Source organism: Cynoglossus semilaevis, chromosome 4 (genome assembly GCF_000523025.1).
Source record: "Cynoglossus semilaevis isolate Cse_v1.0 chromosome 4, Cse_v1.0, whole genome shotgun sequence".
Lineage (NCBI taxonomy): Eukaryota > Metazoa > Chordata > Actinopteri > Pleuronectiformes > Cynoglossidae > Cynoglossus > Cynoglossus semilaevis.
The window spans coordinates 18,583,999-18,611,639 of record NC_024310.1 but is presented as its reverse complement, the minus strand read 5'-3'; the positions used below and the strand labels follow the sequence as shown (position 1 = coordinate 18,611,639).

The following is a 27,641-nucleotide window of genomic DNA, read 5'->3' as shown; positions in this document are numbered from 1 at the left end:
TCTATTTTTCTGAGTGTGTGTGGTGGTGTTGATGTAAAGAATCCTTTATTAGCACATCCTACAGTTTGTAATCCCTCACATTAACATTTTTGAAGTTTTTCTGTAGCAGCTTTTTAGCTTTTTTCTTTCTTTTACTATTTTCACCTTCTTCATTTTCTTCCTATCTCCCCCTTGTCCTTCCTATTTCTTTCCTTTTTCCTTCAGGTAGCAACTCTGTCCCCGAGTTTTTCCGCATCATGACTCGTCAGTTTACGGCGCACGAGTGGAGCGTCATCCAATCATCTGGCTCTGAGTACCAGCAGCTTGCTGCGTTCTATCGACACTGGGTAACCATGGCAACCGTATTACTTTGTGGTCACGTTGCATTGCTGCTTGGCCCTACAGGCGGAGTTGTTTTGAATTTTGTATATTGCATTGGTAATTCAAATACTAAGGGGGAAAAACAGGAAAAATTACACAAGTACATCCGAGTGTCTCTCTGATTTCATCACCACACAGGTTCCTAATGGCAGAGCTCAGTGGTTGCCATAGTGATTGCCCTTGTAATGGTGTTATTGTTGCTCATTGGCTTTGGAAAATGGCTGGTTTTACCTAGAAACCTAGCTTTAATATATATATAATATAGTTTATATTATTTATATTACAATTGAAATATTGAGTGCATGTTGACCTAAATCATATTAGAGTCATAAAGTCTTAAGGACTAATTAATGCATGTAAGTAAGAATTTAAAAAAAAAAATCTTTGTGAATCTGTGGTGAAATTGGGCATGAAACTCATCACATTTGCTTCTTCTTCTTGTTAAAGGCACTGAAGGAAAGCTTTATTAAAGCCATTGGCACTGGTCTGAACTTTGACCTGCAGAGGGTGGAGTTCCACCTGACTTCAGAACCACTCACGTCGGGTCAGGTGCTGCACCAGACCAAGATGCACCTGGACGACGAAGAGGAGGACTGGATATTTGAGGTGAGTTTCCTCGGGGGAAAAAAAAATACAAACTTTGTTTTTTTGCCAAAAACGAAAAGAGATGAACGATGAATGACAGATCAGTCGGTGCGCTTCATGCCCAACGGCGTGCTAAAAGCAACATGTCTGTGTTGGAAGCCGTCTGCGATTTTGTCTTCGACTGATCAGATGCCAGATGTAAATGGCTTTGTTCCAAGGTGTTTTTACTCTTCTGTGTTGTCCAACAACATCACAGGCTGTTTGAGATCCAGAGGTTCTCTGGATCTAGTTTTTAGTCTTACTCGGGGCTTTCTGTCAGTAGGTGTTAATTGGGTGGTAAAAGCTGTTAATGATCTTGCCTCACAGAATGAAGGTCAATGGTTCAATCCCCCCTTTTTTATTATGCAGTTTTCATTTTCTCCTTATTGTGAGAGTATGGTGCTGTGGTTTTACTCACACAGTCCAAAAAGAAGTTTGGAGATTGGTTAAGTGTTCGCTCTAAATTCACATTCAGTGTGAACAATTGTAAATGGTTGTTGGTCTCCATATGTGGCCTCCATATGTGGCTTTAATGGACTGGCAAATACTCGGCTGTTGACTGCTGAGATTGGCTCCTTTTGAACCTTTAAAAGGTTCTATCTAGTGATGCACTGAAAAGTTTAGACTGAAAATAGCCCAAAAGTACATTTTTGTTTTTTGTCCGAAAGACTTTTATCACTGGAACAAAACAGCCAAAACAGGAAGTTATGCTTACCTGATTTCACTGAGTGAAAGTGAAAGTGAATTATTTGTCATTGTGACACAGCACACCACTGCACACACAACCAAATGTGACCCCCTTAACACATCACCAAAGTGAACAGTGGGCAGCTTTATGCGCTCGGGGAGCAGTGAGTGGGGACGAAATTTTAAGAGGGGTGGCATCTGAGAACACATATTTAATTTTACAATCTATCAGCAGTCCAGTAGGCCTGTACATTGTCAATTAATGTACACATAAGTAGGGTCAAGTTTAACAATTTATTTTGAATTTTATTTTGTATTGTGCATTGTTGGAATGTGCAACATAAAATATTTTCATAATTTTGTAGTTGTTTTATTCTTTGAAAGAGTAACATTAATTTATGCAATATCATTGATCTTATTGAGGCTTAGTACACAGTAATAGCCATAAATGCAATGGTACTAATAATTGGCAGAATAATTTCTTTCGGTGTTTCGGTTTTCGGCCTTGGATTCCTCATTTTCAGTACTCGGTTTCGGCCAAGAATGAACTTTTTGACCCTCACCTAAGCGTACACAGTGAGGATGAGAAGGCTGTCAACGGTCTTTCACGGTTATTATTACTACTTTACACTATTTAAAACTAAATTCAAATATGGCTCCAAATAGTGTCTGTTGTTCTGAACGACAAGAGCACTTTAAAAATGGACGCCTGTCAGAACACTCAGTCGTCACTTATTCTCTCTTTCTCTTTCTTCCTCCTCTGCTCTTCACGTCTCACTGCTCTCCTCCATTCATCCTTAGATTTTACTCATTCCTGATTTCTTTTTCTAGTATATCTCTCTTATTTAGCCTCCTCTATATTTTTTTTCTCTCTTTCTTTCTTCCGTCCCCTCCACCGTTCACTTCAGTACTTGGGAGTCTAGTAGCAGAGGGATTCAGTCAGTGGCTACTAAAAGGTTTTTCATCGCTTATTTGAAAAATTCCGGTCCGTGTCCCACCGGAGGTCTAATGGTGTTTTGGTGTCAGCGTTTTCACTTCAGGGACGTGGAACTCGTCTGTATCAATCGCAGTCGGTTGGTGATGTGTGTGTGTCCCCTTTTTTTATGTACAGTATTAATTGTAAGACGGCAGATGACAAGTGGATGTATTGAAACGCAGAGCAAAAAATAAATATATAAATACATACATGAAGCAAAAAAGTGATGATGAAGGGGAAAACAGTGGAATAACTCCTAGATGATTCCGTTTAAAACAGTGGAATAACTCCTAGATGATTCAGTTTTTTTTTAGAAACACACATTTGCAGGCCTGTCTGCATCAGATGTTTATTCTTAAGTGTTTCTGGACGATTTCTCAAGATATTCGATTTTGGCCTTGACTCTAAAGACGGAACAGAAACTAAAGGTTAGCTTAAACTTTAAGGATGTCAAACCTAAGGAGCTGTAACAGTGAACAGGGATGATGTTCTGTTAAGGCTGGACCATAGTTTGGATGCCTGGTGTGTTAACGTGACATAACACAGAGACATGGTGCAGCAGTGTGTGAGCAGTGAGAGATTGCAGTGACCCGGAAAGGTCAAGTGAACTTAAAGTGAATCAATTTCTCTAACAGACCGTCTCCAGGTTCACATCCAGTAGCTCAGATGATCCAGTTCAATACAGAACTGAAACGGGAGACAAGAAAACAAAACGGTAGATTCCCTAAAATATTACAGGATGTTTTCTCTGATTACAGGGCATCTGCAAACACTTAAGAAAGAATGAAAGGGATTCAGGATTGATAAATATACTGTCACTTTTGTTCTGATTTCAAGTTATGAAGTTATGATTTATGGATATCTATATTAAAAACAGTGTGTTTCTGTTTCACAGGAGAGTCTTCTGGACCCTGACCATCATGTCGCTGTTGCACTTGGACCAGCAGACAAACCAGGAGTCACAGTAAGGACTTTTTGTTTAAAGGATGGAAATGTATTACTGTATCTAGGTTTTGTAAACAGGTATGTAAACATATATGTACTGTATGTACTTAATGTATTCAAGGATTATAAGTGTGTGTGTGTGTGTGTGTGTGTGTTTGTGTGAGATTACATGTCTAGAGTATAGACGTGTGTACACGTATGGAATTCTGTTTGTATATGATATAGCATATTTTCCAGACTGTAAGTCACTCAAGCCAGAAAATGCACTATGAAAAAAAAAACAAAAAACATATATAAGTCGCACCAGCCAGCTAGAGTGCCCTCTAGCGGCTGTCATATAACAAACGTACATTTTCAGTGGTACAGGAGTAGCAAATACACAAGCCTAGAGTGCCCCTGTCTCACCTGAGTATAAGTTGCAAACCCAGCCAAGGATGAAAAAAGTGAGACGTATAGTCCAGAAAATACAGTACGTGATTATATGAGTACCGTATTTTTCGCACCATAAGGTGCACTGCATATATATATATATGTGTGTGTGTATATATATATATATCTATATATATATATCGTTATACTCATTCTAAACTCCTAAGAAAGGGGTTTATTATCTCACCTGTAACCAGCACTGTTGTCGGCCACAGCACAAACCACTAAGAACCAGCGCTAACACCAAAAATTATCAATGCTAAGCAAGCCTCTAGTCACTAGATGGCAGCATTGTAGCTTATTTTATTCATCTATATTAATAATCAGAGGATTGTATGCAGAATGCTGGTGCCAGCAACACATACAGTGGTTTGTACAGATAAATAAATAAATATTACCAGGCGCTGAATAGTATTTAAATTCTGTCCCTTTGGGGGGGGCGGAGAAAAATTGAGAAGCACGCTGTTTTAACTAGGGATGCACCGAATTTTTTGCCACTTTTATCACCGAAACAACACAGCTGAAACAGGAAGTAATGATGACGCAAGCAGAAACCGCAGCCTTGTTGCATAGCTATCGCTTCTATGTACTTTCTTTCTCCTGCCACTATAAAAACATAGTATAGGAAATATCTCTATTGACACAGCTGTGATCTCTGAAACATTGACCGATCCAAGGTTGAATGGACTATGGGCCACGTTTTGTCTTTCAAAGCTATTTTTGCGTTTTTGTTTTTTTTTTTTACTTTTGCGAAATGTGCTAATCCATGAAAATATTTTTCGAATTTTTTTTCTTTTTTCCTGTTCTTTCTTAGACCAATTCTTCCTTAACTTCTCCCCCTCCTCCCACCTCGTTTACACTGCTGTCGTTCAGCGACCTCATTGCCTCAGCCTCTCCGCTCTCAGAGGAGGACCCTGCCTACTGGGTCAGCTTTAAGACGAAGGACGAAGCTCCGCAGAGACAGAGGGAGACGCGCACGTTCAGGCAACCACCTGCCTGATGCTGAAAGTGAATCTTCGACTCAAGACTTGTTAAGTTTTATTCATGAGGCGAAAGCTCCGATTTCTGTCTCATTAGGAGATGAGAAGTGATGCTGCTTCTGGAAGTCCCTAAAAAACATCTTCTTTGACAGATAAACACTGGACCTATTTTTATTTTTTCATTTTTTTTTTTTTCTGTTATTGCTTTTAAAAAGTGTATTGCATAAAATGTTTTCTTTGAACCCACCCACATTTCAAGTCAGCAAAAGTATTGGAACAGACATTATTAACATAAATTAAAGTGAATAACATTTAATATTCGGTGGCGTAACCCTTACTTGCAATAACTGCATTGAGCCTGCGACCCATTGACTTAACCAGGCTGTTGCATTCTTCATTTGAAATGCTGTTCCAGGCCTTTACTGTGGCCTCTTTGTGTCTTTGTGTGGTTCTGGGGGCTTCTCCCTTCAGTCTCCTCTTCAGGAGGGAAAGTGCATGCTCTATTGGGTTAAGGTTAACCTTCCACTTTTTCCCCCTGATGAAGTCCCTTGTTGTGTTGGCGGTGTGTTTTGGGTCGTTGTCGTGTTGCATGATGAAGCTTCTCCCGATCAGTTTGGATGCATTTTTCTGTAAATTGCCAGACAGAATGGTTTTGTAGACTTCATTCTGCTGCTACCATCATGAGTTACATCATCAATAAAGACAAGTGAGCCCGTTCCAGAAGCAGCCATGCAAGCCCAAGCCATGACATTACCTCCACCATGTTTCACCGATGAGCTCGTATGTTTTGGATCATAAGCAGATCCTTTCTTTCTCCATACTTTGGCCTTTTCATCACTTTGGTAGAGGTTAATCTTGGTTTCATCAGTCCATAAAACTTTGTTTCAAAATGTTTGTGGCTGATCTCTGTACTTCTTCGCAAAATCCATTCTGGCCTTCTGATTCTTTTTGCTGATGAGTGGTTTGCACCTTGTGGTTATGGTCTCTATAATTCTTCTCTCTAAGTCTTCTTCCAACAGTGGATTGTGATACCTTCAGCCCTGCCCTGTGGAGGTTGGCAGTGATGACAGTGACTGTTGTCTTTGGTTGTTTCTTCACAGCTCGCACACATGTAAAAATAAAACTTACATATATTTATATATGTATTGCTGTTTTGCTTAAGTTTTTCTTTAGAATACAGATAGTTTTATTTTAATTTTCCTGCTATTCTCTTTGTCATTGTCGCTGCTTTCCCTCATTGCCCCATCCAGCCCGTCTTATTTTTCGTGTCATGTGTAAAGACCATTCAACGACAGCTCTCTCTATCTCCGCCCGTTGCTCTGTATCTGTCTCTCTTTGTCTTTCAAAATGTCACGCTACAATATTTATCCCAGCATTATAATCATTCACCTTCTAACCTCTGCTCAATCTTACAGTGACACACCCAAACCTGAGGTGAGAGGTTAAAATGAAATTCATGAACACTTCTCTCTTTGTCTTTCAAAATGTCACGCTACAATATTTATCCCAGCATTATAATCATTCACCTTCTAACCTCTGCTCAATCTTACAGTGACACACCCAAACCTGAGGTGAGAGGTTAAAATGAAATTCATGAACATGTACACTTTCTAACTTAGATAAACTTAGAATTAACTTAACTTACTTCTTTTTTTTTTTTTCTTTTTTTTTCTTTTTTTTGATTTGTATTCTTTATTTAACAGACATACGTACGGAAGCGATGCTTACAGAAGTGAGCTAGCGTCGGCGTCTGTAAGCGTTCGCGTATCTATAGTCTTTACTTGTTGCTCGAATGCTTGCTCGTATCTTGAAATACACGTATGTCGAGGTTCCAGTGTAATTTAAATTGTTGAGTTCAAAATTTGGTTGAAAACATAGAGTTATTAACTTTAAAGTCGAAAGTGAAAATGAAGGTGAACTACTTGTCATTGTGACACTGCGCACAACGAAATTCGACCTCTGCATTTTACCTATAACCAAAGTGAGCCGGAGGCAGCTCGAGTGTGAGGATGGTGGTCCACTTCCTTAACCGCCAAGCCACCGCTGCCCCAGCCTTGCTGAAATCAAAACAATGTAGAGGAATAATATTACAAGATAGCCAGCAACGAGCTTTAATTTTGGTCATAAATGCAGCCTGTGGTCTAGTGGTAAATGGACTGGGTTTGTAATAGGAGGACCGCAGGTTGGAACCCTGTCTGGATGCCTGTGGTGTCTGGTGTCTTGAGCAAAGATCAAAAACAATCCCATTCATGTGTTAAGCGTACTGTAAAAGACAAATTCGAGTTGAACCTATTGAGTGTGATTATTGAACAGACACATGCACAGAGCTGTGGTTTGACATGCTGATGTGCACACCTGCTCACCTTCATGTCAGGTTGATTCATCTACGCCTCGTCTTTGTTGTCTTTGTCGCCCCTGTCTTTTTGTCCCTCATGCCTGAACCCTCGCTGCTTTTAGCATTTCCGTCCAGTTGGGGAGGAAATTATGGGCTATTGATAAAATGGCAACCAGCTGTCCGGATGGTTTATTTGGAGCTCGTTTGTTTGTATGTAAAAGAGCCGGCCGAAATGTCAGAGGAGGAGCGCAGTCAGTCAAGTGTGCGCAGGTCAACATGTGCTTTTTGCTGTGAATGAAAGATAAAAGCTGGGAAACACAAACAACGCAGCCATCACCTCCAGCTGGAGAGAATTACCCTCGCTGCCCCCTCGCCGTCTAAATCTGGTGTTTCTGCGCTGCAGCAGGAGAGAGGAGGCAGCAGGGTCAGACGGGAGTCACACTGGCTTCTCCCTCAGAGGGAGACGAGCCATTTTTTTTATATGCCTGGAGATTACCGCTGCTTTTATTTCAGACTTCCACAGGAGTGATTTTGGTGTCAGACAGAGTTAAATCTGAGGCGACTGCGGCGGATCAGAGCAAAGTTTATACTGTGGAGGAGGAGCGGAAACGCTTTGATGCTATGTTTAGGATTTCAGTGGAATGTTGTTTTTTTTTAATGTTCTCCTGCAACAACACAAACCATAAAATAAGGTTTAATTTTGAAGAACTGCTGCTAAGGTTTGTCAGTATGTCAATAGTAGGAATGTCAGTTATTAACTTTTTTGCCAATATCTGATATGCTGATATTGTCCGAACACTTAAATTCCGATATCAACCGATATATGCAGCTGTTTCGTTAAAGGGAGAGTACGCATTTCATTGTGTGCAGTGGTGTGCTATGTCACAATAACATTTGTGTGCACAATACAAATTTTAGTTTCACTTTCACTTCAAAACTATTTTTAGGTCACAGGCAAAACCCAGGCATCGCGTTATCGGGTTTTCATTATCGGAGGAAGAACCGATAATGACCCTAACCTATATTACATTATTAAGCTAAATATCGGACAATAATATATTTTGGCTGATATTATTAGACATAATTAGTAAATACCAAGTAGGGCAAAGTTATTATTACACCAATTTTGGGATCACCCCCAAATTCCAAAGTGAAAATCCAGATATTAGACATAATTAGTAAATACCAAGTGAAAATCCAGACATTAAAGTGTGTGCATACAATATAAGCATTTAACTGTAAATATATATCAGACAATAAAACTGGGATAGTATTAAATGTTTTAAAAAAACATTCATTGATATTTGACCTTAAATGATCTTTTGGTTTCTTTACGTTTTTGTCAGAGTTTGGATTTTGAGAAAACTGAGGGGCGCTGACCCTTGAAGAGCGTAGGATTGCATGATGGGGATTTGAAATTCATTTAAACGTTAGGGGTTAAATGATTAAAAAATGTACACCGATTTGTTATTTTACTTACTTTGTTCAATTGTTCAAAATTGTTTAAGCGGCGGAGTTCAGGTTTGAAACAACAGCTGTGAATGTGTTGGCAATGTGAAGATAATGTAACTCGAACTGAATTCCTAGTGAGAACCTAATGAAAAGTGAAAAGTGTTGGGTCACAATGAGCCTGAAGCGCACGCTCCAGCACGCAAATGCATATGTAATGTTTTGGAAACGTAATCAGAAACATTAGCCCTGGTGTTCCTGTTCTGATTACAAATGCATTGTGTGAGGTCGTACCAGTCTTTGCCTTTTTAAATGAATGTAATTAGCATGAATGGAAAGTGAACTACTTGTCATTGTGACACAGCACACGCTTTTAACCCATCACTAAAGTGAACAGTGGGCAGCTTTAGAAACCCGGGGAGCAGTGAGTGGGGACGGTGCCATACTCAGAGCAGCTCAGTGGGAACTTGGCAGCTGGTGGACTCCAACCTGAAGCTTTCTGGACCCAAGTCCGCTTCCTTAACCACTAAGCCACCACTGCCCCAAACGTTACATAATCACATAAGGCCTTCTCTAGGTGTTATGTCTGTGCCGTTTACATGGATAATAATATTATTATTGCTTAAAAATGGAATTGTCAGGTCATCAATCATATCTGGTTGTATTTCTTTACTGTCACTTCTAAGCTAAGCTGCTGTGGTCAGTCTGCAGACGAGCGGCCGCTCCTTGATGGATGTGTTTTTTTTCCGCCGCTGACATCGTGATTACTGTAGGGACAGGGATGCGAGACGTCAGCAGCACCCAGAGTCACAGCATGACCGTGATGTGATTTATGAATTTCAGCTTTGGATGTTCTATGATGGCACTGTAAATGTGGAGGAGTGATAAATTCAATGGTTTACGTTTTGCCGTTAGATTTACTGCTGCAGAAACACCCGTTGGTTACTATCACTGTGTACACAAAGTGGAAAAAAAAACACCTAAAAGTACTGATTTTTTTTTATGTCCAACATTAACATTTAGCCTACATGCCGATATTGTCCAAAAACTTTAATTCTCTTCCAATATATCAACCGATACTGTGTGCAGTAGTGTGCTGCGATTATACCCATATTATATAATTATGCTAATATCGGCCAACATTCCTAGTATTGAGTCTTACTGACTCTCTTTTAACTCACTCTCCAGCATCTGACACGTCAACACAACTTTTGTCGACAGCTTAAGTCAAAATTGATACTGAATTTGTTTCTCTTTATTTCTCTTTGCTTTTACATTTAATTAATCAATCAGTTTTGGGAAATGGTACAATAGTATATTATATTTGACTTATGTAAATCTTTTTTTCTCTCTGAGTTTAAAAAGTTTGTTCATCTGTTTCTATCCCACATTTTGTGCTTGAAAACTAAACCTAACAATCACTGACCTTTATCCAAAAACCCTTCCCAAGCCATTAAACAGATGAAATCGATGCCCTTAGTAATCACCGGCAATCAGTGGTTCATCATTCAAGCTCCACACATACATGCACACACACACGCACACACAGGATAGTCGTTTTTTTCTCTTACGTTTGCAAGACAAGGGACACACATGCACATATTCATACAACTTAATCACAACCACAGTCACTGCCCTATTTTCCATGTAACTGGGGCACCTACATCCAGCCAGGGGTATTAATATAGACTGTATGTGAGTGAGTGAGTGAGTGAGTGAGTGTGTGTGTGTGTGTCTATCTGCACAAATGCAATCTAATGCTGCAGGCAGACCTCTGGAGTGAGTGGGGGGAGGTGGGACTGGGGAGTTAACAGAAGTCCATGTTGTAAAGAGGAAGGAGAAAAGCAACAGAAGGAAGACAAAGGTCGAGAAAAAAAAGTCAAGAAAAAAATAATAGTAAACAATGTACATAAAATTAAAGATGTCAGTTGGATTATCTAGAACTGGGGTCTCCAACTTATTGTTTCCGAAATAGAAACGGCAGAACACTACTCGTGTTTTGCAACGTTTATTTTCGTACCTCAGTTTCAACAAACTCAATAAGCTTTCCTTGTCTGAATATTTACAATTTGTTACAGTCCACAAATCACATTTTGTTTTAAAACCTCACCAAAGTATTCTTGTTGTTCTTCTTTTTTTTTCTTCGTATTAATATTATTATTTATTTTTAATTCATTTTTGTTGTTGTTGTTTGGCAGCCAAAAAAAAAAAAAAACAGCCACATAATCAACGCCCAGTATTGTTCCTCCATTTTGGCTAAAAAAAAAGTTGTTTTTATTTATTTATTTATTTATTTTTCTGCATAATGTCGCCGTTACAAACAAAGGCCTTTATGTAGTAATTAAATATGTGTTTAAAGCATTGCATTTGTATCACTGTTGATGGTGAGCAGTCATAGCGATGTGTGTTGTGTAGTTGTAATGTCGGCGGTGCTGTTGAAGTGGCTACTTTGTAGCTGCATGTCTGTGTAGGTTCTCAGTCATCCAGGTCATTTAATCCAAAAGTAGTTACATCGAGGGCAACTGTAGGTTTTTATAAAGACGTTTCACCTCTCATTTTCTTCAGTTCTGTAACTACTTTTGGATACTTAGCTGTAGCTGCTTTTAAGGTTTGTGTTGACATGTGGCACAATGACGTGTTCTTCTAATCTGCAGGTTCTTCACTGTCGCATACGAAGAGGAGTTTGGCGAGGAGTGAAAGGTCATTTTGGTCCCATCAACTGTGAGACTTTCCACCCTGACAGCCAGAGGTAATTGAAACCAACACAGCTTTTGATTGTGTTATTTCAGCTCATTCTTGTCACTCCATTCACTGTGCATCCTATGCTATTGCCAGATACACAGCAGCTTGGACTGTTGTTTTACTGAATTCTATAATTGCTTTACTGAACGTGTAAAGGTGTAGTAAAGACTGTCGTTGTGTAACTTGAGCTGTATTATTTGGTTGAGAAGGCTGTTGTAAACATTCCAGAGGTAAAGTAAATTGTTGACCCATTGTGTGCATTCCCAGACCCATTGGACTAGTAGTAAAAAGCAAGCTAAAACCAAGTTATAAAACCAACCACAATACTCACAAAGTTGTTAAAAAACCAACTACAATACTTGCACAATGAATGAAATAACCTTTGAATCTTTTACTAGCAGAAACACTTCACATTTACAAAGATTTACCTAGATACACATTTCAATACAAGTCAGTACTTCTGCAAAGACAACTACTTGTTCTGGCTCTAGTCAACCATCCACAGGTTACCTCTCTTCTGCTTCTTTGTTTTATTTGGTTGGCAGCCCTCCTGGACCTCCTCCTCACAGGCTATTCTTCGGTCGTGGGCTCGAACTAAACAAAAAAACAAACATGACACTGTTAAAGGTCAACATTCAAACTTCCCGTGGCCTAAAAGAAGTCCACAATGTCATGTTCAACACTCAGTAACAAACGCATTGAAGTGCAGTAAGAAACTCCACCCGATGGGGGACACGTTGATATTTCTCAACATAAAGACTGCAGTTTCAACAAAATGCTAAAACGGTTTAGCATTATCATTTACTGAAACTGCAATCAAATATTCTTGATTACTAACAGATTGCTTTCCATTCTGAAATAGCCTTAAAAAAAGTAATGTCCTAGTTCATGCTAAAACAACAATGTGGAAGCCAGCATTCCAAAGAAATCTTGAAAGGTAGAAATCCATTTCTTTTCATATCTTTAATAGTGAGGTTGAAGCAGCCCCACCTGGTACCACACTGAAGGACCACTGCGCTCAGCTGGTACATGTCCATTACTGTGACGATCTAAACCCAAGACCTCTCCACAGAGAGATTTCCGGTGACAAAAAACTTGACACGTTTCTTTTCTTACTTGAGCAACTCAAAAATGGCCAGGACGACATCCTGGCGTTGTGGAGTCCACCGGCCCAGTTGATGGCGAAATGGGTCCGCTGCTACACTTGAAGGGATTTACTTAATCAAAATTCATACGTGCACGAGTGCGCGCGCACACATGCTTAGCTAATGAAAACGTTTATAGGAAATAGCCTTAAATTAGCTTAGCATTAATGTTATAATGTCCTGCCGAATTTTGGCTAAATTTTGCCAAATAATGTGGTGATAAAAGTTCAAAGCTTGCCGCACAGTTTGGGAACAGTTAGCAGAACAGATAAATAGCCGATTGTTATCCAAAAGTTATATGATTGGAAAAGCGCTAAATTGGACCAAAAGTGTTGTTCAGTCAGCAAAAACATTCTTCTCCTTTGTTTCGACTTTAACTTGAATCTGTTTTATCTTCAGGAGGAGCTGCGAGCCACTCAGATCCAGCAAGAATTACTCCACGCTGTGTAGTTCCAGCTTCAGCCTGAGGAGGGCACCGAGGACTGCGATGAAGGCCAGGTAAGGCTCCACTTATCCACTTAGCTCGCGGCTTCTGCCTTGCAGTATGAGCGGCATGTGTTATCCCGTGTTAGGATTGTTGTTAGGAAACGGTAGGATTGCGCCAAAAGACACATTTATTTTGACATAATCAGACATAACTTTTTTAGCACAAATGTTAACACCGGGCAGCATGTTTTGGTTCAAAAACTTATATTTATAAGCATTTCTAGAACATTTTTTTCATGATTTTTGTGTTTGTGGCAATATGGTCAGATATGATGGTTTTTGGCGTTTTTAGTACAAATTTGTTCACTTGGCAGCATGATTTGGGGCATAAATAGTTTTTTTGCAAACAGCAAAAAAAAAAAAGTCTTTGCTCCATGTCCATGTATGTGCTTTTAGTATTGTCTGTTCTCATAAGCGTTTTGGGAATTTTCCAGTTTACAGAAGTGGAAAATTCGGGGATGGTTTTTGGTGTTTTAAGTACAAATTTGTTCACTTGGCAGCATGATTTGGGGCATAAATAGTTTTTTTGCAAACAGCAAAAAAAAAAAAGTCTTTGCTCCATGTCCATGTATGTGCTTTTAGTATTGTCTGTTCTCATAAGCGTTTGGGGAATTTTCCAGTTTACAGAAGTTGAAATCACAGTGGAGCAAATGGTACAGCTGGGTTTCTTTAAAAAAAAATCTGAGCGTACACACACACACTATAAACACTAATAAATATACTGATGCATGTGTGCAGTACACAGAGTCAGGCCGAGTGCAAGGTTTTAAACACCAACAATGCATCACAGGACCAGACAGGGGAGCATTGAAAGGAAAACAGATTTGTTGTTTCTATGGCAGAGTACAGTAGATAATATAATAAAATAAATAAATATTTTTGTTTTTGTGAAATTGCAACTAAGATATTTTTTTTTTAAAAATGGCTTGCACCAACGCCACCGTCCACATGCCCATTAATCAGTGAGAGCTTTATGGACTTTTTTTTTATTGATTTTTGAATTTTTGAAAATCAATAAAGAATAATTCCACAAAAATCTACCTGTTATTTGTCCTAATATACAGGAAAGAGTTTTAAACATTTTCGATCATTTCTAAGAATCTCGATTAATCCTAAGTAATCTTGATTAATCCATAGCGCGTTGTAATTACTCATTTCAATCTGTTTTTAGACAAATTAAAACAATTGTGCAGCAGTACTCTTCAGAAGAATATCCATGTGTCCGTAGATTTCTTTCCTATTTGTAACAACTACAATCCAGAAGTTATCAAAACTGACACAAGCCCACAAAAAGGACCCCGATGGGAAAAGTCCTTTTTTTTTGTTTAACAAACGCGTAGATAGAGACACGTATTCACACATACATACTGGTGGGCTTGTTGTTGCAGCTGAAGAAGATGAATGCCTCACAAGCTCACAAAGGTCAAGAATGTCACAAAGGTCAAAGGAATGGTTGCTGTTAAACTGTGTTTCAACTCTGTGTGCGTGGGCATAGGGCCAGCGGTGTCCATAATAAAACATCACACACTATATACACGCTGAGTACAGCGTGTGTTTATTAAACTCATAGTCACTTGTGTGTTTATACGTTCCATTTGAAGAAAAACACACGAGACAACTCTGAGGCAAGGAATTTTGAAGAAAAATGTTTTTTCTTCACTTTTGGATTTTTCTTTATAAATTGGTGAAGGACGAGGGGAAATATTCAAGTGGACACGACTTTGAAATTTAATTTTTAAAGTGCGGGTTCGGTAAAAGGACAATGCACTGTGAATTGTGACAAAATGAAGAGAACCAGGTGGAGAATCTGGCTGTTTTTTTCATGATAAATTATATTATTGAAATTTCTCGAGACTTTTAAGGTGTAAAAAATAATAATAATAGTAATTGCATTGATTTTGACATTTAGTTCAAAAGGTTAAAAAAATATGATTTCGATTTTTATTTTTTATATACAAAAATATTTTATAAATATTTTCACCTTACTCATTGTTCTTTGTTTTTTTATGATTTTTTTATTTAGAGATATTTTAAATTATTTCCCACCTTCCTCACTCCTGGCTGCTTCTTTCATGATTAATGATATTAGGTGCAATTTTTCTTGATAACGTCAAGACATTTAAGGTGTAAAAAAATATATATATATATGTTTGCACTGATTGCGACTTTTAGTAAAAGGTAAAACAAATATGATTTTTATTTTAAAAATATTTTATAAATATTTTCCGCCTTACTCACTGTTCTTTGTGGGTTTTTTTGTTTTGTTTAGTTTTTTAATTTGAAGATATTTTCAAATATTTTTCCACCTTCCCCACTCCTCCTGTTTGTCCAGTAACACACACCAGTTTGACAGAGATCATGCTGTACAACCAGACAGCAGGTGGTATGTCCCCGGCTCTAATTAGCTGATGTTTGCAGTAATAATGGGTTTCTCTCATAATTTATGCCACCGAATTTGATTACCGAGAGATTTGATTGGTCCAAATGAGTGTTTAATGAGGCCACGGTAATAAAGTTACGTGATGTTCCAGGAAGTGGGAGGCGACCGAGAGGCTATCCTTGGATAACATTGGCCATTTTTCAGGCCTGTGCAAACACGCTCATAAACACACGTACTGTTTCATCAGCTGCGGACTTCTGTCCAGACCTTCTGGTCAGGCTAACTTCAAAGCTAAAAAGGAAAACACACACAGAGACACACACATTAACCCTGCAGCTGAAAGAATGTTTTGAAAAATAACTTCCCTCGCTCTGAAGTCTTTTCTGATTGGTGCAGTCCTGCAGATGCTACTGACAGAGTAGCTAATGAAGATGATGATGAGAGTCATTAGCATGTGCTCTCTGTACAGACTGAGCCTTTGGTCGATGCTCCTGTTATACCCAGTCTTACCATGCTAAATTTCTTTTGTAGTGTATTGCAGGCATCCGTTTCTAAACTATTCATGTTTAAGAAAACAAATTTATGAGAATACCAAGAAATATTTTAACTGTTTTTTTTTCCCAGTAAAGGCAAGTTTTAAGAAGTTAAGTTTTAAGTAGTACATCTATATTGATTTTTTTCAGGAGATTATCAGTAATTGAAAAATTGCAGTGCAAGACTATTTCTTAATATAAAAAACCTTTGACATTTAATAGAAAATACTGAAAAATAACAAGTTATGATCTGGAAAAACTTCTGGGGCATTTGAATTATTTACAGGGCTGTTAGATAACAATATACAGTATATTCATACTGGTACAGTACCTCACAACCCCACCAGGGGGCCAACTTGTTCTCCATTTTTTTATTTATTTTTTGTTTTTTATAGAAAAGTTTTAGATAAATCTTAGGTGAATATTAGCATTTTGTTACAAATTGAATTATCTTGCACCGGCGTTTTTAATGTTTTTAAAGGAACGTTAAGGATTACTTTTTTTAATGTTTCAGTTGACACACACACAGACACTGAGTTACCGCATGTACACAAATAAATATCTATATACGTTTCTTCCTATTAAAGATACTTGGTGTTTTATTTACATCATGTAGGACAGAAGTCAGTCATTGTCAGTCGTAAACCAAAAAAACTTGTAGTTTTGACTCATCTTCAGATTCAGTGCTCTATGATTACAACCTGACATCAAACTTTAAAAAAAACAAAAAAAAAACAACATTTTTTCATAGCTTTCGTGAAACGTCTGAAAAAAAAAATGTCAGAGAAATATTGTTATTTACTTCTTTTGAAATAGGCCGATGGACATATATTAAAGTATTTACTTTCTTATATGAATGAATGCAAACAGATTGGAATAATATGTACGTTCAAAAAAAAAAAAAGGCTCAATTTAAGTAGAAACGTTGCCAGGGCTTTTTTAACATCCTTCCTAAAAAGATGACGGCATTTCAAAGGAAAAGGCTAAACAAATCTTCCCTCTGGTTTAACGACTTAGTAACAGTCAAACACACTGAAATCTCGAAAGAGAAAATGTTAAAATTTGATTTTAGACATTGAAACCAATGTCTTTTTTTTTTTAAAGATTATAAAATTTGATTTTAGACATTGAAACCAGTGTCTTTTTTTTTTTTTAAAGATTATTTTTGGAACGAGAAGAAAAACAAATGTGACCTAAAGAGCAGAGAAACAGTGAAAAATGTGAAAACCTCAAACGTTCATGTGACCTATTTTTCAACAAACCTATTTTTCAACAAATCAAATATATAATTTAATTACATTTTAATGGATCAGTTGGATACATTTTATATTTTAAAATGATACAAATCTATCCCACAGACACACACGCACGCACGCACACACTGTCTGGTGTTATGAATGTTTTTGGCTTTGTTTTTGTCACCCGCCCGAATCACCTCACGCTAATGACAACATTTGTGTTCACTTCTGAATGGTCACGGAATCGAAACACAGGCGTTTGCATTGCACTGTTGAACACAGCATATACAGAGTAGCGTTATTGCCGTCATATGAGTGAGTTATAATACTCTAATAAATGTTTATGGTCAGCGACTGACGACATCGCTGTGGCGAACACATACCTGCTCCACCTCCGCAGCAGAACGGATCTGTAGGTTCTGACCAAATGACTAATATTAGGCCAGGAATTTACCAACTTGGAGACGCACGAGCATTGGACACAAGTTGTGTGGGTGTAATGCTGGTGTAACATCCTTTATTTAGCCTGATTGCAGGATTTAGACTCTGCTGACGTTGAATGGAAACGATACAGTACCAGCTCCACGTTAATGCTACAATAGTTTCAGTAGTAAGACAATGTTTGCACCAGGGTAGACGATGTTCTTTAAGGAGGGTTCTCCAGGTTCTCATCCACCTGGATCTACTGTCAACACTACTTTGTTGTGTCCATTGCACTTGAAAACAATGAAAGAGTTCAGCGCTAACCCCTCCGACTCTGCACCCATCTGTCCCTTGGACTGCGCATCTCACAAAAATACTTTCAAACAATTCTTTCAGAGCTAAATAACATCAGTAGAATGTTGTTGTTTTCAGCAGTTATGGTTAAATATGATGACTTCATCAAATCTAATACCAGGTCAAACTGACTGGGACTCAAACACAATTTGAATTTGCGATTTGAATTTGCCAGGTTCTGTTGTTTTCCTTCTACGATGGCACGTCTTTGTTTTGCTGGTGTCGGTCTCATTTCTATGGCACAATGTTAAGAAGTAGGGGAACCCTTCACAGACTTACATGACTTTGTTTGGCAGAAGTAAACAACTAAAATACAGTAACATTTTTAGCTTCTTTTAGGCTCTAAAATGACGTCTCACGTTCTTATGACATGACACTGTCAGGTTAATATCATTTTCACTAAACCTTATCAGGGATGATATAATAATAAAAATGTTTCGGTTTCCGTCAAAATATAAAGTTACATATAAAAGACCAATAATAACCACCAATAATACTGAATAATCCAATAGTGAAAATCCGAGAACGCAATTCCTGGGTTTCGCCTAATACAGTGGGGCCCCCCGAGATACCAGTCTAATCCGTTCTACAAAAGCACTCGTGTTTCCCCATTAAAAATAACTAAAAACCTTAATTCAATCCAGCCCCCCAGAAATATACTATTAATTAATTCAATTAAAATCTCCCCCATCTAAACATCAAAAACATAGATATAAACAAATATATTGTTAATATAAAATAGTAATAATTAAGAAAACATTTTATATTATTGTTTTTAAAAATGGCTAAAATAACGCAGCGAGGGACAGTGAGAGAGACGCGACAGAGTGTCGGGCCACTAAGGTAGGAGTGAGGAGAGAGAGAGAGAGAGAGAGAAATAAAGCGACGGGCAAAATGACCAAACGAAGGACAGTGAGCGAGACAGTGGAAAAATGGAGCTCGGTTGAGCACTCGTAGCTTGATGTTTCCTCGAATCACGAGCAAAAACTCGCAAAAGTTGCTTATTGAGCACTCGTAACTTGATGTTTCCTCGAATCACGAGGAAAAACTCGCAAAAGTTGCTTTCTCATAATTTGGAATTCGTATTTCGGGGAGCTCGTATCTCGGGGCTCCACTGTATACTGGAATCCATGTGGGGTCCTAAGACGTTTAACGTCTGCATATATATATCGATATCGGAAATTAAGTGTTTGGACAATACCGCATATTGGCATATCGGATTTTGTCGAAAAGTTAATATTGGACATCCCTACTTTGTATCTTTATAATTAGTTTTTTATTGGGAATGCCAGAAATTTTTACTGATCAAAATGCATGTATGCCTGATGTAGATACAGGTTTGATCGACGTTCCTGGGTGTATTGTTTTTTTAGTTTTTGCTACAGATGTTAATACAAATACATAAGATAATATATGCATATGTGAAATTATTATGATGTACATACAATGAATCAGGGCATTTTTTTTTTTTGCGTCAAACTTAAAAGTACTGCTTCAGGACCTAAAAAGTACCGCAATAAAATTTGGCTGGTTTAGTGCAGTTACTGAAACACTGATGTCGACGGTATTTCCAATAAAAGCTAGTTGTAATAGAAGTAGAAGAAGCGCTCAATTTGTTTTGCACATTCTAACTAATTTTTTAACAAAAAAACAAGAAAATGATTTCCTCCTGCACTCGTCCTATTTTGAGCAATTCGAAGGCACTGAGCTGAGAATACTTGTCCTAAATTGTTGACCTCAAATCAGACGGCGGGCTGGGGTTTAAGTTTAATTATTTTGTGTGTTCGAAGCAACAAAGGCTGTGAGATGGGCTTAGCCATTCTGCATTACTACTTTATTAACTCTCTGCTTGTTTGCGGCTGTCATCCGTCCTTCCTCCGTCCTGGCGGACCTGCACTTGTGAGCAGCATGTGTAATGTGTGTGTGTGTGTTAAATAAACCATGACGTGATTCAGGGACCGTCGAACGAAGGGTGAAGTAAAGATGTCGTGTTCTTCGGCAGCGGTCGTCCTCATGTTTTGTCCTGATGCGCAGCAGACATTTGCATTAACGTTTGGACGTCGGCGTTTGTCCAAATGTCATCCATCGGTGTTCACTTTAACACAGTTTTGAAATTGTTCTTTTTTTAAACGCCGTAGTAATGCAACACAAGGGATCAAGGGTCTCTCGTTCGTTTTCATCTCCTTACTGCGGCCACTGGGGGAGAAAGCTGGACACCAGGTATAGAGCTATGGAATCTAGCTAGATATTTAGCTTGGTGTTATCTGTATTGATTGAATGAACGGTGCATTCCCTTGGGGAAATTTCCATTGGAGTAGCATGATAGCACGTTTTTTAGGCCTTGCCTCCTTCTCGAGAGATGTGCATGGTTTTTAGTTTCCTCTCTGACAAGAGCATTTTTAGTTTGATCCTCACAGGCCTTCTCTCCTAAGGCCTTAATCTGAGTCTCTGCTTAACTGATTGCATATCAAAAAAAAAAAATCCAAGGTTCACTGATTCACGTCCTCCAAGTCTGACTCCGTCCTCTCAGGTCTGCGTGTGGGATCTACAGGCTGGTTTCTCTTAGAAACATTGTCCCAATGCTATAGGTAACTTTCCTCATAGAGGCTGGGGGAGCAGAGCGAGAGCTGGTCAGGGAGGCGTGACTGTGAGATGTCCCCGCCTCCAGGAAATAACACGTCCCTGGGATCTCTTTGGGAAAATTTTCAGGGAGCTCCAGTCGCGAGCGAGGGATAAATGAGAACGAGCGGTCATCTTTCAGTAACCTGAGGACAGAAAAAGAGACGATTGGTAAAAGTCCGTAGAGAAGACATCCTGTTTTTAGATATCAGAGGACAGATACTCACTGGTGAGTTGTCGGACTGACGTTGATACACCTAGGATGGCTTCCTGATTCAAACTTGCTGGCCAGGGTCACGTTGTTCCCAAACAGGCAGTAGCGGGGCATTTTAACCCCCACCACCCCGGCCAGCACAGAGCCCGTGTGGATACCTATCCTCAGCTGGGAGGAGAGGAGGGGGAGAATGATGTGGACGAAAATGTATAGTACAATCGTTTGAAGAGAGGTTTTGAAAAAATATATCATTATGTATGATGACTTTGACACGTTAATTACCATAAAGCAATTACAGACAATAGAACAAAAATAAACACATTTAATTCCACTCCAGACCAGGGAGTGGTTTGAACGCTATCGGGGACATTGAAGGACAATACATTTGTTTGATAAACAGTGATTGAAGATAACATCGCATTGTTAGGGTTGTTTGGCCTAAGCTAAGTATATGTTTCAAACTACCTGATCACAGCATGGATGGGGGCAATTGTACAACAACGTTTTTTTTTTTGTTTTTTTTTTAATCTAAAATCTGTCTGCTTGCAGCAACAGACACTAGAGCAAACGTTAGCCGGCTAACCCGTCCGCAATAATGATAAGGGTTAACAAATTTTCTGGGTTTGCGACTTATATTCAGGTGCGACTTATATATTAAAATATATATTTTCACGTTTGTTATTTTCACACTGACAGCCGCCAGAGGGCACTCTAGGCTTGTGTACCAGTATCTGCTACTCTTGTACCACTGAAAATTTACATCTTCGTTATATTCATACTGACAGCCGCTAGAGGGCACTGGTGCGACCTTTACTCCAGAACAACTTATATATGTTTGTTTTTATTTTCTTTATGCATTTTTGGCTGGTGCGCCTTTTACTCCAGAGTGACATAGTCCGGAAAATACGGTTCAATAAAGTTTTAGAGCCAGAAATTAGTAAAAATGCTAAACATAACAGCTGTTCTAAATTAGCTCCACTATCATTTTTGGATAGTAAAATCTTTCAAGTACAGTTGACACATTGAAGCAACCGCTGTTTATCTAGTAAACAAAATGCAAACACTATAATTCACACATTCAGTATTAATAATCCAACCACAGTGGACTGATGCAGATTTCCTAAGATCTACTGAAGCATCTCATCACCTTGGTAACCAATGCAACTCTTTGCATGCCGACACACTGTTGAGGTAGCCATGGCAACAACAGGCAATGGGGGTAGTGAGGTAGAAAGAACAGAGACGGACAGAAAGTCAAAAAATAAAAGACAAAGGAGACAGGAGGGAGACAAGATGGTGACTGACGCAAGGACAGCTGGGGGAAAAAAATTGGTAAAACCTAAACATTACTGCAGGAGAGTTGAAGAATTTGAGAGTTGCAGGTATTGACAGAGAGAGAGAGAGGGAGAGAGAGAGAGAGAATGTGCTGGTACGTGACCTATTTTTCAGCAGCCTACAGATGGCCGTACACTCGTCTGTCTCGGCAAAAGACAACCAACGGCTCACAGACACACAAACAAATCAGTTGTGTCCAGCGCCCACTCTCCTCTTCATTTCTTTAATCTCCAAACACAGACAGGGTAACACTCCCCCCCCCCCCCTCCCTCTGTTGCTATATGAGTCAGCATCTGCAGCACATGGTTCTCCACGAGCCAATGAGCAAGTGGCGCAGCATCACAGACAACAAATCACATCCTAGCCTCAAGCCAAACTGGAGGGAGGAGAGGGGGGTGGGGAGGGGACTTAGAAGATGTTGGACCCCAACTAAGACAAGTAGAAATTAGAGACTATAGAGATTCGGTGCTGATACATTTATATACCAGATGTAATGATTGTTTCAAATATGTTTATAAAAATAATATACATAAACATATATATAAACATATATGTGTATAAACACAACATATATATATATAACATATATGTGTATAAACATATACATTTATAGTCATATATGTGAATCCTCTAATCATGTGTTAAAACTAGCCAAAATTAAGTGGAGGCTTATATGATTGGACATCCAGTGTGAGTGACAGGTGGACCATCCAATCACAGCCTGGAAAAGTTGTATTATTATCATTATCATCTACCATTTACCAAAGTTATCACCTGTAAACCAGACTTATATTTTAGAGCATATGTGTCAAACTCAAGGCTCGCGGGCCAAATGTGGCCTGTCACGCCCACCAGAGCTTATTATCTATATGCATACAAACAATGTTAACCCTGTTTGGCCCACACCTTACACTGTAATTTTAGTTTTGGCCCTTTGACTAACTTAGATCAACACTCTGTTATAGAGACATTTTCCATTTAATCGCTCTCTACCAACATTGCTTAAAAAGGCAGAAAAAAAAAACCCTGGAGAGTTTCTTACAAAGATTAGGATTAACCTAATCCTAAATATACTGCGGTTGGAGCTGAGAGAAAAGTTGGATTAGCCAGAGTAACACATGGACACACAGGACGGACACGAAAACTTGACTTAGAGAGTTCACGATCCCAACCTGGACTAAGACCTTTGACTGTGAGGCAACTGTAACATCTTACTGTGGTGCACATATCATATTAGGCACGTCAAAAAAAAAACACTAGGGAAACAAATAGTTGGACAAAACCTGCTGTGAAGCTTCAATACTTTTTACAATTCAATTTAAACTGAAGTAAAAAATGCGATGGTTGGTGAAGGCATGATAACGTGTCGTTATAACACGTGTATTAAAATTAAACGCCCTTTAAAATTGAAGGCATGATAACGTGTCGTTATAACGTGTATTAAAATCAAACGCTTTTTAAAATGATAACATTTGTCTTGGGACTTTTTGACCCTCATGCAGTACTCTAAGCTGTATATGTACTGTATCTCCATATCCCCACGTACTCTATTCTTGCGCAACGCTTTCTCTCTCCCCAGCTCTAGTACTAGTTTTCTGAACAGTGCAGCACAGGCTGATTTTAAGTGCACTCATTGGCCAGCACAGTGAAGTGCTGAGTATCTCTGTAGCTCCCCCACATGCCGGAATAAAGTGGAAATAAATCAGAAAGCCCTAGGACAGTGAAACAATAGCACAATTAAGACTGCAGAGGAACAAGAAGAGAGAGAGAGGGGGGGGACAATAAGGGTTGCAACACCTTTCGTCTGTATCTCGTATTTTAGTTGAAACACGATTACACCTGATTTTTTTTTTTAATTACAACTGAGAAAAGTCCAAATTCAAATTTCAGATGTCGCACTGTTGAACGTGGATCACGATCACGACGTGATAAGAACTGATACAGCTCTAATGTTACGTGACCAACGCACGAGTGTGGAGACGAGTGAAAAAGTGATGTCGGAAAATAGGTCTGTGGGATTGTCAAGCGGTCTCTTTGCTGATTCATCGTGATGAGCAGTTGTTAGTTTAAGTCAGGGATGTCAAACTTGTTTTGGTTCGGGGGACACCTGGAGCCTGATTAGATGTCAAGTGGGTCGGACCAGTACAGTCATAACATAATTGCCTATAAACAACAATAAGTCTATGATTTGTCCCTTCGTTTTCATGCCAATAAGAAGTATATTAGAAGATATTCATATTTAATGTAATATCATTTGACATACATCAATAACATGAAGTGTGCATTTTTCTTTTCACTTTCAAAATGGATCAAACGGGCCGGATTTTGGCCCATAGACCGTATGTTTGACACCCCTGAGTTAGAGGTCAGAGGTAAGGAATATTAGTTGCAAAGTGTCAAAAGTTCCAGTCGAATTCAGACCACAAACACCAACAAAAGCCAGATGGTGCAAAAATAGCACTAAACATCCAACACCTCCACCCACACGGTGCAAAAGGTGCAATTAAGTTGTACGTACACGCATGATACCATACGTGGAAACCCTACTGTTGTCATAATGACATAACTGACTACAAACAGAGAGCAGGTTGTAATATTCCATCCACTGTTACTTGCGATTTAGTTGTATTTTCATTTTTAGAATTCTCAAAGATTCTCATAGATTTTTGGTGCCAGTAGTAAAAAACAAATACAAATAATAAAAATAAAAATGTCAAGAAACAAATATTTCATTCATTTTCATACATGCTGTAATACGTTTTTTTAAAAAAAGCATCTGCAGAGATAACATCAGTAAAACCATCGTGTATAAAGGAGAAAATGTTTTGACTTAGTACCTGGGGATAATAAAAAAAAACATAAAGAGACAATATAAACCCATATATCTGTTGAGTAGAGACATATAAGTGTGGCGTTTCCCTCCTGGTGCTCAGTAGGATTTCTGTTTTTCTCTTCCTAGCAGGAAGAAGTCTACATTTTTATTATTCTGCCTGAAGGAACACGGGGGTTGGTTATTTCTTATGTTTGTTGCTCTCGGTCTTTTTCTTTTGTTTCCAGACCAGAGCTGAGACTTGTGTACTTTATCGTTGACATCTGTGGTTTCCAACCTTTTTTGACTTTTTGACATCATATATTTCTGGTCACCCCAAGAGACATTTTAGCAGCTGTCACTTGTGGAGTCATGTGATCAAAGACGTCAATCAAGACGCACAAAATTAGATATATTTTATATACAGCGGCCCCTCGTCTATCGTTCCAAGACCGACCACGATAGGCGAATATGTATGTATATATATGTATATATTAACCAATATTAACCCTTTATGGATGGATGGATGGATGGATGGACGAACCCTTTATGAGACATTGTAGTTTCTACTGTCACAAATCTCGTTTACCCATACGTTTTTGTTTTTACTATTTTTTAGAAAGTGTTTAATTTGCTTACGCAAACAAATCAAAATATTGGAAATTTAAACATTTTTATATACTGCAAAAACCCGCGATACAGCAAAAAATCCGCAATACAAGAATACATTTCGGTGACAGCCGAAACGGACACAGCAAGGGACTACTGTACTTCCCTCTTTTTAACTTGATTTATATTTATGAAAGTGAAAGTGAGCCGAGTAACAAATAGTTTTAAATCTTTACCCTGGAGTATAAGTCGCACTAGCTAGCCAGCTAGAGGGCACTCTAGCTGACTCTCAGTGCGAAAAAAAACATGTACATTTTCAGTGGCACAGGAGTAGCAGATACTGGTGCAAAAAACCTAGAGTGCCCTCTAGCGCTGTCAGTGTGAAAATAACAAACATGTGAAGTTGTATATTTTAATATATAAGTCCAACCTGAGTATAAGTCGCAAACCCAGCCAAAGGTTGAAAAAAAGTGGGTTTTTTTTTATTAGAATGAATGGAAACTCACCTTGATAGGTTTCCCATCAGGTGTCAACACCTCCTCAGAGAGTTCCATCATCTTCAGAGCCATGAGTGCAATTGGTTTTGCATGGCTGTCGACCTTCTTGTGAAGCCCTCCCGCCACGCAGTAGGCATCGCCTATTGTCTCGATCTGTGTGAGAAACAGAGGAGGGGGAGGAGGAAGGGGCGGTGAAATTAATAATTGTGAGCGGACATGAATTGTGATGAACAGAAACCGAGTGCTCGTAGCATCTTCACTGAGGCGTGAAGATAAACAGTGTTTCATCAGTCCTCCTGTAATTCAAGGAGTCGTTGGAATATATCGGTTCTTCTCTCCGCCCATGTTATTATTCTCAGGGACGTTTATTTGCTATTATTTGTTGTCAACAAATCTCATCAAACCCATCAATGTACATCGGCAGTGAATATATTATAAGTATTTAATGACTTCCAAACACTGTCTGCAGCTCTAAGCCTAAAGTCAAAATGTAGGAAGCAAAAAAAATAAAATTAGTATTTTAGTATATTTGTATATTACTGTATGTATTCATGGGGCGAGTCACCAACTATATTTGTCAGAATGCCAGAATACTTCTGTACAGACAGCTTGGAGGTCAGATACAGTCTTAGTTGTTGTTTTTTTTTTCAGTGAGTTTTATAGTGGGAACCACATGATATTTCCCTTTGATCCTCACAGCTTTAGAATCCAGTCGTGGACCGGATTGGACAGTTTAGCGGGCTTGGTTCGGCCTGCGGGCCTCTAACTGGTGATCATGGATTTGTGGTTCTTTTTTTTTTTCAAAAGCAAAATTTGAATATCCTTGTGTCTTCAATACAATTTAATAACACTTATGACACAGAAGTTGGGCCTCACCCCTCTATTTTCAATGTTATCCCAAAAGGTCAGCTCAACACCAGAGATTTGTATCAATATGTGGCTACATCGTAGATTTTAAAGTATTAAAAAATAAATAAATAAATAATTGATTATTTACTTTTCTAATCTATTAAAAAAAAAGAAACTACAATGCTGGTTTTTAATTTTCCCACACACTGTGTCCGAGTTCACTGAGGAAGGCTTTGTCCCCGTAGACTACATTGTACTAATGACACCAGCTTTGCAAACAGATGGATCGAGATTTTAACAAAAAAAAAGAAAAAAATGCCATGTCACTGCAAGTACTAAGAACACAGACCCGAGACCACAGTGGTTCCAGTGCTCTTGTTTACAGAAGCTGAAATCACAAGCTCTCCAGGCTGAGGAACAAATGTGAGCAAAGCCCAGCAAACAGTGCGTAGCCACTCGCAGGGATGTGTCGCCATATTTCCAGCCAAACAAGAGAGTGGAGTCTCGTGGCAGTTGAAATGGTCTTTTAAAAGGCAAAAAGTAAATGACATAGAGGGAGGGGGTAGGACGGGGGGGGGGGGGGTTTGAGACAAAAAGCTCTAATTTAGATTTGCCACTGGCTA

General features: G+C 38.8%; 2 protein-coding genes across 5 annotated transcripts in view; one reads left to right on the top strand and one right to left on the bottom strand.

Annotated features, from left to right (window-relative positions):
• aasdhppt (aminoadipate-semialdehyde dehydrogenase-phosphopantetheinyl transferase) overlaps positions 1-27,641 on the top strand; it is a 52,404-nt gene that overhangs the window by 1,432 nt on the left and 23,331 nt on the right. The window contains exons 4-8 of one of the 4 annotated variants that reach the window (XM_025054906.1): positions 205-326; positions 808-966; positions 3,525-3,611; positions 11,440-11,534; positions 13,072-13,170. In XM_025054906.1, coding sequence (XP_024910674.1) covers positions 205-326; positions 808-966; positions 3,525-3,611; positions 11,440-11,534; positions 13,072-13,170 — 562 coding nt within the window. Of the gene's footprint in view, positions 1-204; positions 327-807; positions 967-3,524; positions 3,612-4,835; positions 5,230-11,439; positions 11,535-13,071; positions 13,171-27,641 lie in introns of those variants that run through there. The other 3 variants (XM_025054907.1, XM_025054908.1, XM_008309792.3) reach the window with 3 other exon arrangements.
• Positions 19,546-27,641, bottom strand: part of gucy1a2 (guanylate cyclase 1, soluble, alpha 2) — a 31,763-nt gene continuing 23,667 nt past the window's right edge. The window contains exons 7-9 of the mRNA XM_008309794.3: positions 26,179-26,322; positions 20,933-21,087; positions 19,546-20,851 (exon numbers count right to left, since the gene is read on the bottom strand). Of these exons, the coding sequence (XP_008308016.2) occupies positions 20,632-20,851; positions 20,933-21,087; positions 26,179-26,322 (519 nt within the window). The 3' untranslated portion in view covers positions 19,546-20,631. The remainder of the gene's footprint in view (positions 20,852-20,932; positions 21,088-26,178; positions 26,323-27,641) is intronic.